A 16,435-nucleotide genomic window follows, 5' to 3' on the forward strand; every position below is an offset into this window, starting at 1 on the left:
AATAGACTTTTTTGGGTAAAATATACATAGCTGAATTTGTGATGAGTACTGCAATTTGATATTTATATTTCACCATACTGTATCTGTAATTTGCATGTTATTCATATAATAATTTGTACGCATATTTTATGTATACACACACATATTAAATCCATTTTTGGTTTAAATGCAGTGTTATCAGTTAGAATAAGCACAGATATGAAAAGTATGCATTTCAACATTTGTTTTATTATAAATAACCCATTTTAATATACCTTAGTTGTTCTTGCCAGCAAACTGAACGACTTCTAAGCCACAAAGCTAAAGTAATGGCGACAAGATGCCTTTTTGTTCATTGAAGCATGGTCACATACCAGACAGAATGACACAATGTGGGCCTTTGCAATGAGATTAAGAACACAGCGAATGTTGGACGGTATCCAGTACCTGAAATCCATGTAAATATTTTGACTAGAAAATAAAGATACAATCATCAAAATTATTCACACGCTTCTTTAAAAAATACTGCGGATGAAGTACTTTCGGTTCTTTGTATGAATTAGAAAACTCTAGTTTACAGTCTGTTTCCCATCTGGGAGCTTTAAAGCACATTTGTGGTACTTTCAGTACATTTATTATTAGCATTATTGTCATTGTTTCAGTATTATTATCAACAGTATTACTGCTTTTTGTTCTCTGGTGATGTTGTCAGTGTCCTTTTCACAGTAGGCGAGGGGCGCTCTGTGCAACTAATCCAACGGAAGGCTGCTAAGAACACATTCATTGGAGATGGCCAGGTGGTGAAAAGATGTGGTCCTGAGGCATACATGTGAATCGCATGATAACAATGGAAATAGGAACGAAACAAACCACATCAGAGTTCCCAACAAGCCGTGAGTAAAGGCATTACAATGTCCTTTGGAAGACGCTGAAGTGAATTGACGAAACAAATCACCAGAGGAACACAACAAATTGCACCAAAGATAATTGAGCGTACCCTTGAACTCTCTCTCTCTCTTTCTCTCTGCAGTTTGGTCTTTTTTTCTCTCTCACATAGAAGCACGCACGGTCCATTGCTGTCTGCACTCATGCAGAACTGAGGTAACCTCCATTGAGGAGCCACGGAGAGCAGGAATGTCAGGTGGAAGTTCTGTTGTAGCCTACCCCTAAGTGTTTCTCCAGCCACAGCTCGGCTAACTGCATCGAAGATGCATAAGTACTTGCCTTAGACCCTAGGCACATTTTGTACTGCTTGGGCTCAAGGCTAGTGTCGCACTGAACAGGGTGATAAATGTGGACAATTCCTGGTTCCTGGCTGCGGAACACTTTTAAACCGGAGTTAATCACTTTTGTGAACAGGTCTACATCTTCCAACCCCCAGCCTTGGATCGATGTATCAAAACCGCCAGCTTTTTGCAAGTCACTTTTAAATATGCAGGTGATTCCAAAGCCGTAATCCCTCCAGAAGCCACTTTTCTTGGTGAACACAAAGCTGCTATCGTCAGGGGTGTTGCCGGCGTAGACAATTTTAGGATCGTACTGACTAAAAACAACGGGATAGTAAGCCTGTCTCCTTTGGATGGTGTTGTGCCTGCACCGCTGCAGGGCATCTCCGTTAAAGACTAGGTCCACGTCACAGAAGAACAGCAGTGTGCCATTGTCAAGTTGCGAGGAGCCCAGCTCCAGAGCCAGCCCCCGGGAGAAGTCAACCGTCATGGGGATGACAGACAGGTCTGCTTTGGGATACTTGTTGCTGTACTCCTTGATCAAGTCCAAGTGCTTCTCCCTGTCCTGGTTGCTGTCGTTGTCCACCAATATAATGGCCAGCTTGACGTTCTGTTTGGGGATCAGGCAGACCTTCTCAAAGTTCTCCATGAAGCGGAGAAAGATGTCGTACCTGCCTGTCAGCGGGACCAGGATGTTGACCTTTCTCTGGCTGCGTTCGCGCATCTCCCTGGTTGACTCAGAGAACTGGAAAGGCGAGAATATCTTGAGGGAGTTGGAGAGGAACGAGAACGACTGCGACTCAGTGTTGATGGCCTCCACCAGCTCAACAACATTCAATTCCTCAGACTCACTGAAGAAGGGCCTACTGAAGGACTGCTGCAGGTACGCATGCCTCCTAACAGGTACTGTCACTTTGCGCCCTTTGTGTTTCTTGTACAGAAGTAGTAGGTCCAGAATGTACTCAGCCCCGTGCATGGGGTCCACCCTGCGGTAGCCATACTTGATCTCCTTGAAGTCGATAACACGTCCGCGAGCTTTGGAGTTCTCATTGATCATCTCCATGACCTGAAGCACCGTGTCTTCCAGGGCAGCCCGAAGCAGGCTCCCGAGGCCCTGCCGGGGCATCTGGTTCTCCCCCGTTGAGTACAGATGTCGGCCAGTGAGGAAGTCCCACTCGATGACGTCCCCTCGTTCAGCGGGCTGGTAGCGCGTGTAGGAAGGTGGCGCTCCCAGCTGTTGATCCTCCCACTGCACCTCTGTATTGCTGAGCCGGCTCATGGCCAGGCCCTCGCGGTGCAGGAGGATGGTGCGGTAGCGTAGCCGGGAAATGTCGCGGCTCAGCATGTAGCCGTGTAGCCGGTACTGGTAGGCAGGCCTCTTGTTGGGATGGAGTGTGATGGCGTTGTGGATCTTGCTACTGTGGAGCTCCTGGATGAAGCCCTTCTTGTTGTGCTCGTAATTCTCGTAGAAGAGCTCCTGCATCTGTGGAAAGAGAAAAATACACCATGGTCAGCACAGTCGATAATGGAATGTCTAGTGTGACGTCTATGGATACAATAGGAGAACACACTCTCATCCTCTGATCTATTTAAAGGCAGATTCCCTGGAACAAAGAAGGTGTTGTTTGGATAATTGAATGGATCGCAATGTGTGTACTACTTTGAATACTCATTTGAAGCATAGCCTAATGTAAGGATTGTAAAAGCTTAATAACTGGTATACTGATAACCAGCACATTGTCTAGGTCATAATAGCCTTTCAGTAGAGCTTCCCAGCTAGGAGAGCTCAGGAGAGGTTCCCAGCTAGGAGAGCTCAGGAGAGCTTCCCAGCTAGGAGAGCTCAGGAGAGGTTCCCAGCTAGGAGAGCTCAGGAGAGCTTCCCAGCTAGGAGAGCTCAGGAGAGGTTCCCAGCTAGGAGAGCTCAGGAGAGGTTCCCAGCTAGGAGAGCTCAGGAGAGGTTCCCAGCTAGGAGAGCTCAGGAGAGGTTCCCAGCTAGGAGAGCTCAGGAGAGGTTCCCAGCTAGGAGAGCTCAGGAGAGCTTCCCAGCTAGGAGAGCTCAGGAGAGCTTCCCAGCTAGGAGAGCTCAGGAGAGCTTCCCAGCTAGGAGAGCTCAGGAGAGGTTCCCAGCTAGGAGAGCTCAGGAGAGCTTCCCAGCTAGGAGAGCTCAGGAGAGCTTCCCAGCTAGGAGAGCTCAGGAGAGCTTCCCAGCTAGGAGAGCTCAGGAGAGCTTCCCAGCTAGGAGAGCTCAGGAGAGGTTCCCAATAAAACAAGCGAGATTCAAAGAGGGAATTGAGCACAAGTGTTCATTACAAGAAGCAGTCAATTATCCATTTGATGCGTTGTGATAAAAGGTTCTAGAAAATGCCCAGTTATTTGTGCGTTTTTATGGTAATTGCCAGGAAGATAGGAGAAAGGAGATCATTTTGGTTTAGAGAAACCAATTACTCCGCTAAGATATTTATCCGTTGTCTTAATCATTTTAATTAAACGGAATAACACTGGGATTGTTTGAAAGCATACACAGAGTTAATCGTTAGTAGAAATGTATTGAAGGACCATGACAGATTATAGCCAGATAAAGAGAAGAGAGACGAGCAGTATCATGAACCCATAATCACTTCCAATCTCCTTAGCCCAATTTATACATTGAGCTATTTGACGTGTCAAATGACTCTGCAGCACAATGGTTTACTACATAATACGCTCCTACTCAACTTCACAAAAGGTGATAGAGAGGAGACCTAAAATAATATGATCATTCGTCATTTCCAAAACCTATACAAGATACTGATTCATCGAAATCCATATTAAAGAAGAACGGATGTTGACTGGTTCAACACTTGGTGCCCTTTTACCCCAACTTGAGGTAAACTAAACAGATTTGGATGTACATCATGTCCAGAAAATATGACATTGAAATGTCCACACATCCATTCAAAATGTATTACGGTATAGGCTATTACACAACATGTTGAGATGGGATAGTATGTTGACCCTCGTAACACTAACCAGCTTATTTCTACCCATATGCTTTATCTTTTACATTCCAGTCAATAACTGCAGTAAGACATGTAGCCCATGTTATATTGCAATGTTCTTTAATCATAGCTGATGTGTACAAGGACACCGCTTGCTAATTCAGTGTTTGCCGACAGAGGCTCCGCTGTGAGCCATTATTACCCTTTGCCCTCTCCATCGACCAGACTAATTGAGCTGTTAATTAAACTACACTGATAATTACATATCTGCTGCACCCTATCACTGGATCCAATATGCACTGCTTGGAGTGGTGTAGGGATGTTTTCAATTCCCTGTGCTGTGTAGCATCTATTGTTAGCCATGTTGGAAGAAGCACTGCACTTCATTAACATAGATAGATATTATAAGGTAGGGTATGTGTCTTCATTAACATAGATATATATTATGAGGTAGGGTATGTGTCTTCATTAACATAGATATATATTATGAGGTAGGGTATGTGTCTTCATTAACATAGATATATATTATGAGGTAGGGTATGTGTCTTCATTAACAGATATATATTATGAGGTAGGGTATGTGTCTTCATTAACAGATATATATTATGAGGTAGGGTATGTGTCTTCATTAACATAGTGAGGGGTTTCCGGAGTTTATAACATTTGGTTTTAGAATATTTGTTTTGAAGTCAAGGGGGGTTGGAGGAAACAAAACAACTTACTGTGCTAAAAAAAATGACTCTATTATAGTGCTTGACTTCCCAAACGTTTTATTTTCTTATACAGTATCACCTTCTGCAATAGTAGCCATCTGCAATTTGACCTGGATATGACTGTTTTCCTGGATATTCACTCTGTTAGTCAAAGAGAACTAATAAAGCCTGACTGTTTTCCTGGATATTCACTCTGTTAGTCAAAGAGAACTAATAAGCCAGAGAATAAAACACATCGACCAATGTTGGGTCACCTGAAGTGGAGCGCCTCGAGCAGCACTGCTTGATTCTGTTCCCTATCATTACGGCACTGAGCTTCCTTATTCGTAACTGCACTTAAATGGCAAATTAATGGTTTTAAGCTCCCGAATGAAAGAACTGCACAGAGAAGCAATTTGGCAACATGAAGTGAGGGCCCACAAGAAACATTTAGCAAATGGAAAACGTGTCGGGCATTTAGGCCCTGGCCGCTGGAAACACTCTGGAAGCACTCTACTCCTGATGAATCAGTACCTCTCTACTCCAGACGGAACAAACTAACTCTATTCCAGCTGGATCTGTACCTCTCTACTTCAGATGGAGCAGACTAACTCTACTTCAGCTGGAACAGACTAACTCTACTCCAGATGGAACAGACTAACTCTATTCCAGCTGGATCTGTACCTCTCTACTCCAGACGGAACAAACTAACTCTACTCCTGATGAATCAGTACCTCTCTACTCCAGATGGAACAGACTAACTCTACTCCAGATGGATCTGTACCACTCTACTCCAGATGGAACAGACTAACTCTACTCCAGATGGAGCAGACTAACTCTACTCCAGATGGAGTAGACTAACTCTACTCCAGATGGAACAGACTAACTCTACTCCAGATGGAACAGACTAACTCTACTCCAGATGGAGCAGACTAACTCTACTCCAGATGGAACAGACTAACTCTACTCCAGATGGAACAGACTAACTCTACTCCAGATGGAGCAGTACCTCTTTACTTCAGATGGAATAGACGAACTCTACTCCAGATGGAACAGTACCTCTTTACTCCAGATGGATCAGACTAACTATACTCCAGATGGATCAGTACCTCTCTACTCCTGATGGAACAGTACCATTCTACTCCAGATGGAACAGACTAACTCTACTCCAGATGGACCATTACCACTCTACTCCAGATGGAACAGTACCACTCTACTACAGATGGACCAGTACCAGTCTACTCCAGATGGAGGGGTACCACTCTACACCAGATGGAGGGGTACCACTCTACTCCAAAGGGAACAGTACCAGTCCACTCCTGATGTAACAGTACCAGTCTACTCCAGATGGAGGAGTACTACTCTACTCCTGATGGAACAGTACCACTCTTCTCCTGGTGGAGCAGTACCACTCTACTCCTGATGGGACAGACTAACTCTAATCCAGATGGAACAGTACCATTCTACTCCTGATGGAACTTGCCACTGTTTAGCGACACGGAGCATTAGGGATTCGTACTGTTGCAGCCCTAACCATGTCATATTTACTGGCCCTAACCATGTCATATTTACTGACCCTAACCATGTCACATTACTGCTGCAGCCCTAACCATGTCACATTACTGCTGCAGCCCTAACCATGTCATATTTACTGGCTCTAACCATGTCACATTACTGCTGCAGCCCTAACCATGTCATTTTACTGGCCCTAACCATGTCACATTACTGCTGCAGCCCTAACCATGTCATATTACGGCTGCAGCCCTAACCATGTCATATTTACTGGCCCTAGCCATGTCATATTACTGCTGCAGCCCTAACCATGTCACATTACTGCTGCAGCCCTAACCATGTCATATTTACTGGCCCTAACCATGTCATATTACTGCTGCAGCCCTAACCATGTCATATTACTGCTGCAGCCCTAACCATGTCATATTACTGCTGCAGCCCTAACCATGTCATATTACTGCTGCAGCCCTAACCATGTCATATTACTGCTGCAGCCCTAACCATGTCATATTACTACTGCAGCCCTAACCATGTCATATTACGGCTGCAGCCCTAACCATGTCATATTTACTAGCCCTAACCATGTCATATTTACTGTCGCTAACCATGTCACATTACTGCTGCAGCCCTAACCATGTCATATTACTGCTGCAGCACTAACCATGTCATATTACTGCTGCAGCCCTAACCATGTCACATTACTGCTGCAGCCCTAACCATGTCACATTACTGCTGCAGCCCTAACCATGTCATATTTACTGGCCCTAACCATGTCACATTACTGCTGCAGCCCTAACCATGTCACATTACTGCTGCAGCCCTAACCATGTCATATTTACTGCTGTAGCCCTAACCATGTCATGTTTACTGCTGTACCCCTAACCATGTCATATTTACTGCTGCAGCCCTAACCATGTCATATTTACTGCTGTAGCCCTAACCATGTCATATTTACTGGCCCTAACCATGTCATATTTACTGGCCCTAACCATGTCATGTTTACTGCTGTAGCCCTAACCATGTCATATTACTGCTGCAGCACTAACCATGTCATATTTACTGGCCCTAACCATGTCATATTTACTGCTGCAGCCCTAACCATGTCATATTTACTGGCCCTAACCATGTCATATTACTGCTGCAGCACTAACCATGTCATATTACTGCTGTAGCCCTAACCATGTCACATTACTGCTGCAGCCCTAACCATGTCATATTACTGCTGCAGTCCTAACCATGTCATATTACTGCTGCAGCCCTAACCATGTCATATTACTTCTGCAGCCCTAACCATGTCATATTACTGCTGCAGTACTAACCATGTCACATTACTGCTGCAGCCCTAACCATGTCACATTACTGCTGCAGCCCTAACCATGTCAAATTTACTGGCCCTAACCATGTCACATTACTGCTGCAGCCCTAACCATGTCACATTACTGCTGCAGCCCTAACCATGTCATATTACTGCTGCAGCCCTAACCATGTCATATTTACTGGCCCTAACCATGTCACATTACTGCTGCAGCCCTAACCATGTCACATTACTGCTGCAGCCCTAACCATGTCACATTACTGCTGCAGCCCTAACCATGTCATATTACTGCTGCAATACTAACCATGTCACATTACTGCTGCAGCCCTAACCATGTCATATTACTGCTGCAGCCCTAACCATGTCATATTACTGCTGCAGCCCTAACCATGTCACATTACTGCTGCAGCCCTAACCATGTCATATTACTGCTGTAGACCTAACCATGTCACATTACTGCTGCAGCCCTAACCATGTCATATTACTGCTGCAGCCCTAACCATGTCATATTACTGCTGCAGCCTTAACCATGTCATATTACTGCTGCAGCCCTAACCATGTCATATTTACTGGCCCTAACCATGTCATATTACTGCTGCAGCCCTAACCATGTCACATTACTGCTGCAGCCCTAACCATGTCATATTTACTGGCCCTAACCATGTCATATTACTGCTGCAGCCCTAACCATGTCACATTACTGCTGCAGCCCTAACCATGTCAGATTACTGCTGTAGACCTAACCATGTCACATTACTGCTGCAGCCCTAACCATGTCATATTACTGCTGCAGCCCTAACCATGTCATATTACTGCTGCAGCCCTAACCATGTCATATTACTGCTGCAGCCCTAACCATGTCACATTACTGCTGCAGCCCTAACCATGTCATATTTACTGGCCCTAACCATGTCACATTACTGCTGCAGCCCTAAACATGTCATATTTACTGGCCCTAACCATGTCACATTACTGCTGCAGCCCTAACCATGTCATATTTACTGGCCCTAACCATGTCACATTACTGCTGCAGCCCTAACCATGTCATATTTACTGGCCCTAACCATGTCACATTACTGCTGCAGCCCTAACCATGTCATATTTACTGCTGCAGCCCTAACCATGTCATATTACTGCTGCAGTCCTAACCATGTCACATTACTGCTGCAGCCCTAACCATGTCATATTTACTGTCCCTAACCATGTCACATTACTGCTACAGCCCTAACCATGTCATATTACTGCTGCAGTACTAACCATGTCATATTACTGCTGCAGCCCTAACCATGTCATATTACTGCTGCAGTCCTAACCATGTCATATTACTGCTGCAGCCCTAACCATGTCATATTTACTGGCCCTAACCATGTCACATTACTGCTGCAGCCCTAACCATGTCATATTACTGCTGCAGTACTAACCATGTCATATTACTGCTGCAGCCCTAACCATGTCATATTACTGCTGCAGTCCTAGCCATGTCACATTACTGCTGCAGCCCTAACCATGTCATATTACTGCTGCAGCCCTAACCATGTCATATTTACTGTCCCTAACCATGTCACATTAATGCTGCAGCCCTAACCATGTCATATTACTGCTGCAGCCCTAACCATGTCACATTACTGCTGCAGCCCTAAACATGTCATATTACTGCTGCAGCCCTAACCATGTCATATTACTGCTGCAGTCCTAACCATGTCATATTACTGCTGCAGCCCTAACCATGTCATATTTACTGGCCCTAACCATGTCACATTACTGCTGCAGCCCTAACCATGTCATATTTACTGGCCCTAACCATGTCACATTACTGCTGCAGCCCTAACCATGTCATATTAACTGGCCCTAACCATGTCACATTACGGCTGCAGCCCTAACCATGTCATATTACTGCTGCAGCCCTAACCATGTCATATTTACTGGCCCTAACCATGTCATATTTACTGCTGTAGCCCTAACCATGTCATATTACTGCTGCAGCCCTAACCATGTCATATTACTGCTGTAGACCTAACCATGTCACATTACTGCTGCAGCCCTAACCATGTCATATTACTGCTGCAGCCCTAACCATGTCATATTACTGCTGCAGCCTTAACCATGTCATATTACTGCTGCAGCCCTAACCATGTCATATTTACTGGCCCTAACCATGTCATATTACTGCTGCAGCCCTAACCATGTCACATTACTGCTGCAGCCCTAACCATGTCATATTACTGCTGTAGACCTAACCATGTCACATTACTGCTGCAGCCCTAACCATGTCATATTACTGCTGCAGCCCTAACCATGTCATATTACTGCTGCAGCCCTAACCATGTCATATTACTGCTGCAGCCCTAACCATGTCACATTACTGCTGCAGCCCTAACCATGTCATATTTACTGGCCCTAACCATGTCACATTACTGCTGCAGCCCTAAACATGTCATATTTACTGGCCCTAACCATGTCACATTACTGCTGCAGCCCTAACCATGTCATATTTACTGGCCCTAACCATGTCACATTACTGCTGCAGCCCTAACCATGTCATATTTACTGGCCCTAACCATGTCACATTACTGCTGCAGCCCTAACCATGTCATATTTACTGCTGCAGCCCTAACCATGTCATATTACTGCTGCAGTCCTAACCATGTCACATTACTGCTGCAGCCCTAACCATGTCATATTTACTGTCCCTAACCATGTCACATTACTGCTACAGCCCTAACCATGTCATATTACTGCTGCAGTACTAACCATGTCATATTACTGCTGCAGCCCTAACCATGTCATATTACTGCTGCAGTCCTAACCATGTCATATTACTGCTGCAGCCCTAACCATGTCATATTTACTGGCCCTAACCATGTCACATTACTGCTGCAGCCCTAACCATGTCATATTACTGCTGCAGTACTAACCATGTCATATTACTGCTGCAGCCCTAACCATGTCATATTACTGCTGCAGTCCTAACCATGTCACATTACTGCTGCAGCCCTAACCATGTCATATTACTGCTGCAGCCCTAACCATGTCATATTTACTGTCCCTAACCATGTCACATTAATGCTGCAGCCCTAACCATGTCATATTACTGCTGCAGCCCTAACCATGTCACATTACTGCTGCAGCCCTAAACATGTCATATTACTGCTGCAGCCCTAACCATGTCATATTACTGCTGCAGTCCTAACCATGTCATATTACTGCTGCAGCCCTAACCATGTCATATTTACTGGCCCTAACCATGTCACATTACTGCTGCAGCCCTAACCATGTCATATTTACTGGCCCTAACCATGTCACATTACTGCTGCAGCCCTAACCATGTCATATTAACTGGCCCTAACCATGTCACATTACGGCTGCAGCCCTAACCATGTCATATTACTGCTGCAGCCCTAACCATGTCATATTTACTGGCCCTAACCATGTCATATTTACTGCTGTAGCCCTAACCATGTCATATTACTGCTGCAGCCCTAACCATGTCACATTACTGCTGCAGCCCTAACCATGTCATATTTACTGGCCCTAACCATGTCATATTTACTGCTGTAGCCCTAACCATGTCATATTACTGCCGCAGCCCTAACCATGTCATATTACTGCTGCAGCCCTAACCATGTCATATTACTGCTGCAGCCCTAACCATGTCATATTACTGCTGTAGCCCTAACCATGTCATATTACTGCTGTAGCCCTAACCATGTCATATTACTGCTGCAGCCCTAACCATGTCATATTACTGCTGCAGCCCTAACCATGTCACATTACTGCTGCAGCCCTAACCATGTCATATTTACTGGCCCTAACCATGTCATATTACTGCTGCAGCTCTAATCATGTCATATTACTTCTGCAGCCCTAACCATGTCATATTACTGCTGCAGTACTAACCATGTCATATTACTGCTGCAGCCCTAACCATGTCATATTTACTGGCCCTAACCATGTCATATTACTGCTGCAGCCCTAACCATGTCACATTACTGCTGCAGCCCTAACCATGTCATATTACTGCTGCAGCCCTAACCATGTCATGTTACTGCTGCAGCCCTAACCATGTCATATTACTGCTGCAGCTCTAACCATGTCACATTACTGCTGTAGCCCTAACCATCTCATAGTACTGCTGCAGCCCTAACCATGTCATATTACTGCTGCAGCCCTAACCATGTCACATTTACTGGCCCTAACCATGTCACATTACTGCTGCAGCCCTAACCATGTCATATTTACTGGCCCTAACCATGTCACATTACTGCTGCAGCCCTAACCATGTCATATTTACTGGCCCTAACCATGTCACATTACTGCTGCAGCCCTAACCATGTCATATTTACTGCTGCAGCCCTAACCATGTCATATTACTGCTGCAGTCCTAACCATGTCACATTACTGCTGCAGCCCTAACCATGTCATATTTACTGTCCCTAACCATGTCACATTACTGCTACAGCCCTAACCATGTCATATTACTGCTGCAGTACTAACCATGTCATATTACTGCTGCAGCCCTAACCATGTCATATTACTGCTGCAGTCCTAACCATGTCATATTACTGCTGCAGCCCTAACCATGTCATATTTACTGGCCCTAACCATGTCACATTACTGCTGCAGCCCTAACCATGTCATATTACTGCTGCAGTACTAACCATGTCATATTACCGCTGCAGCCCTAACCATGTCATATTACTGCTGCAGTCCTAACCATGTCACATTACTGCTGCAGCCCTAACCATGTCATATTACTGCTGCAGCCCTAACCATGTCATATTTACTGTCCCTAACCATGTCACATTAATGCTGCAGCCCTAACCATGTCATATTACTGCTGCAGCCCTAACCATGTCACATTACTGCTGCAGCCCTAAACATGTCATATTACTGCTGCAGCCCTAACCATGTCATATTACTGCTGCAGTCCTAACCATGTCATATTACTGCTGCAGCCCTAACCATGTCATATTTACTGGCCCTAACCATGTCACATTACTGCTGCAGCCCTAACCATGTCATATTTACTGGCCCTAACCATGTCACATTACTGCTGCAGCCCTAACCATTTCATATTAACTGGCCCTAACCATGTCACATTACGGCTGCAGCCCTAACCATGTCATATTACTGCTGCAGCCCTAACCATGTCATATTTACTGGCCCTAACCATGTCATATTTACTGCTGTAGCCCTAACCATGTCATATTACTGCTGCAGCCCTAACCATGTCACATTACTGCTGCAGCCCTAACCATGTCATATTTACTGGCCCTAACCATGTCATATTTACTGCTGTAGCCCTAACCATGTCATATTACTGCCGCAGCCCTAACCATGTCATATTACTGCTGCAGCCCTAACCATGTCATATTACTGCTGCAGCCCTAACCATGTCATATTACTGCTGTAGCCCTAACCATGTCATATTACTGTAACAGTCCTGACCTGTTTTATGTTGTTTTTATGTGTTTATGGTCAGGGCATGTGTTTTGGGTGGGCAGTCTATGTTATTCGTTTCTATGTTGGTTTTGGTTTGCCTGGTATGGCTCTTGATTAGAGGCAGGTGGTTTGCATTTTCCTCTAATCAAGAGTCATATTTAGGTAGGGCATTCACACTGTTTGTTTGTGGGTGGTTGTCTCCTGTGTCTGTGTCTATGTTTGCACCATACGGGACTGTATACGGTTTGTTCATTTCATGTAGTCTGTTCCTGTTCATTTCGTTCTTCACGTTGTATGTAAGTTCGTCGTTCAGGTCTGTCTACTTTCGTTTTGTTATTTTGTATCATTTTCAAGTATAGTTCGTTTTGTCTTGTTAAATAAATTCATCATGTCATTTCAACGCGCTGCACCTTGGTTCAATCCCTGCTCCTCCTCTTCAGACGAAGAGGAGGAGAACGATCATTACAATTACTGCTGTAGCCCTAACCATGTCATATTACTGCTGCAGCCCTAACCATGTCATATTACTGCTGCAGCCCTAACCATGTCACATTACTGCTGCAGCCCTAACCATGTCATATTTACTGGCCCTAACCATGTCATATTACTGCTGAAGCCCTAACCATGTCACATTACTGCTGCAGCCCTAACCATGTCATATTACTGCTGCAGCTCTAATCATGTCATATTACTTCTGCAGCCCTAACCATGTCATATTACTGCTCCAGTACTAACCATGTCATATTACTGCTGCAGCCCTAACCATGTCATATTTACTGGCCCTAACCATGTCATATTACTGCTGCAGCCCTAACCATGTCACATTACTGCTGCAGCCCTAACCATGTCATATTACTGCTGCAGCCCTAACCATGTCATGTTACTGCTGCAGCCCTAACCATGTCATATTACTGCTGCAGCTCTAACCATGTCACATTACTGCTGTAGCCCTAACCATCTCATAGTACTGCTGCAGCCCTAACCATGTCATATTACTGCTGCAGCCCTAACCATGTCACATTTACTGGCCCTAACCATGTCACATTACTGCTGCAGCCCTAACCATGTCACATTACTGCTGCAGCCCTAACCATGTCATATTACTGCTGCAGCCCTAACCATGTCATATTTACTGGCCCTAACTATGTCATATTACTGCTGCAGCCCTAACCATGTCACATTACTGCTGCAGCCCTAACCATGTCATATTACTGCTGCAGCCCTAACCATGTCATATTTACTGGCCCTAACCATGTCACATTACTGCTGCAGCCCTAACCATGTCATATTACTGCTGCAGTACTAACCATGTCATATTACTGCTGCAGCCCTAACCATGTCATATTTACTGGCCCTAACCATGTCACATTACTGCTGCAGCCCTAACCATGTCATATTACTGCTGCAGCCCTAACCATGTCATATTACTGCTGCAGCCCTAACCATGTCATATTACTGCTGCAGTCCTAACCATGTCATATTTACTGGCCCTAACCATGTCATATTACTGATGCAGCTCTAATCATGTCATATTACTTCTGCAGCCCTAACCATGTCATATTACTGCTGCAGTACTAACCATGTCATATTACTGCTGCAGCCCTAACCATGTCATATTTACTGGCCCTAACCATGTCATATTACTGCTGCAGCCCTAACCATGTCACATTACTGCTGCAGCCCTAACCATGTCATATTACTGCTGCAGCCCTAACCATGTCATGTTACTGCTGCAGCCCTAACCATGTCATATTACTGCTGCAGCTCTAACCATGTCACATTACTGCTGTAGCCCTAACCATCTCATAGTACTGCTGCAGCCCTAACCATGTCATATTACTGCTGCAGCCCTAACCATGTCACATTTACTGGCCCTAACCATGTCACATTACTGCTGCAGCCCTAACCATGTCATATTTACTGGCCCTAACCATGTCACATTACTGCTGCAGCCCTAACCATGTCATATTTACTGGCCCTAACCATGTCACATTACTGCTGCAGCCCTAACCATGTCATATTTACTGCTGCAGCCCTAACCATGTCATATTACTGCTGCAGTCCTAACCATGTCACATTACTGCTGCAGCCCTAACCATGTCATATTTACTGTCCCTAACCATGTCACATTACTGCTACAGCCCTAACCATGTCATATTACTGCTGCAGTACTAACCATGTCATATTACTGCTGCAGCCCTAACCATGTCATATTACTGCTGCAGTCCTAACCATGTCATATTACTGCTGCAGCCCTAACCATGTCATATTTACTGGCCCTAACCATGTCACATTACTGCTGCAGCCCTAACCATGTCATATTACTGCTGCAGTACTAACCATGTCATATTACCGCTGCAGCCCTAACCATGTCATATTACTGCTGCAGTCCTAACCATGTCACATTACTGCTGCAGCCCTAACCATGTCATATTACTGCTGCAGCCCTAACCATGTCATATTTACTGTCCCTAACCATGTCACATTAATGCTGCAGCCCTAACCATGTCATATTACTGCTGCAGCCCTAACCATGTCACATTACTGCTGCAGCCCTAAACATGTCATATTACTGCTGCAGCCCTAACCATGTCATATTACTGCTGCAGTCCTAACCATGTCATATTACTGCTGCAGCCCTAACCATGTCATATTTACTGGCCCTAACCATGTCACATTACTGCTGCAGCCCTAACCATGTCATATTTACTGGCCCTAACCATGTCACATTACTGCTGCAGCCCTAACCATTTCATATTAACTGGCCCTAACCATGTCACATTACGGCTGCAGCCCTAACCATGTCATATTACTGCTGCAGCCCTAACCATGTCATATTTACTGGCCCTAACCATGTCATATTTACTGCTGTAGCCCTAACCATGTCATATTACTGCTGCAGCCCTAACCATGTCACATTACTGCTGCAGCCCTAACCATGTCATATTTACTGGCCCTAACCATGTCATATTTACTGCTGTAGCCCTAACCATGTCATATTACTGCCGCAGCCCTAACCATGTCATATTACTGCTGCAGCCCTAACCATGTCATATTACTGCTGCAGCCCTAACCATGTCATATTACTGCTGTAGCCCTAACCATGTCATATTACTGCTGTAGCCCTAACCATGTCATATTACTGCTGCAGCCCTAACCATGTCATATTACTGCTGCAGCCCTAACCATGTCACATTACTGCTGCAGCCCTAACCATGTCATATTTACTGGCCCTAACCATGTCATATTACTGCTGAAGCCCTAACCATGTCACATTACTGCTGCAGCCCT

The 16,435-nt window shown here is 45.0% G+C and overlaps 1 protein-coding gene across 1 annotated transcript in view; it reads right to left on the reverse strand.

Moving 5' to 3' along the window:
- Window positions 1-208: 208 nt before the first annotated feature.
- Window positions 209-16,435, reverse strand: part of chsy3 (chondroitin sulfate synthase 3) — a 171,819-nt gene continuing 155,592 nt past the window's right edge. Inside the window, exon 3 of the mRNA XM_055875547.1 lies at window positions 209-2,688. Within this exon, the coding sequence (XP_055731522.1) occupies window positions 1,117-2,688 (1,572 nt within the window). The 3' untranslated portion in view covers window positions 209-1,116. The remainder of the gene's footprint in view (window positions 2,689-16,435) is intronic.

Source organism: Salvelinus fontinalis, chromosome 21 (genome assembly GCF_029448725.1).
Source record: "Salvelinus fontinalis isolate EN_2023a chromosome 21, ASM2944872v1, whole genome shotgun sequence".
NCBI classification, from domain to species: domain Eukaryota; kingdom Metazoa; phylum Chordata; class Actinopteri; order Salmoniformes; family Salmonidae; genus Salvelinus; species Salvelinus fontinalis.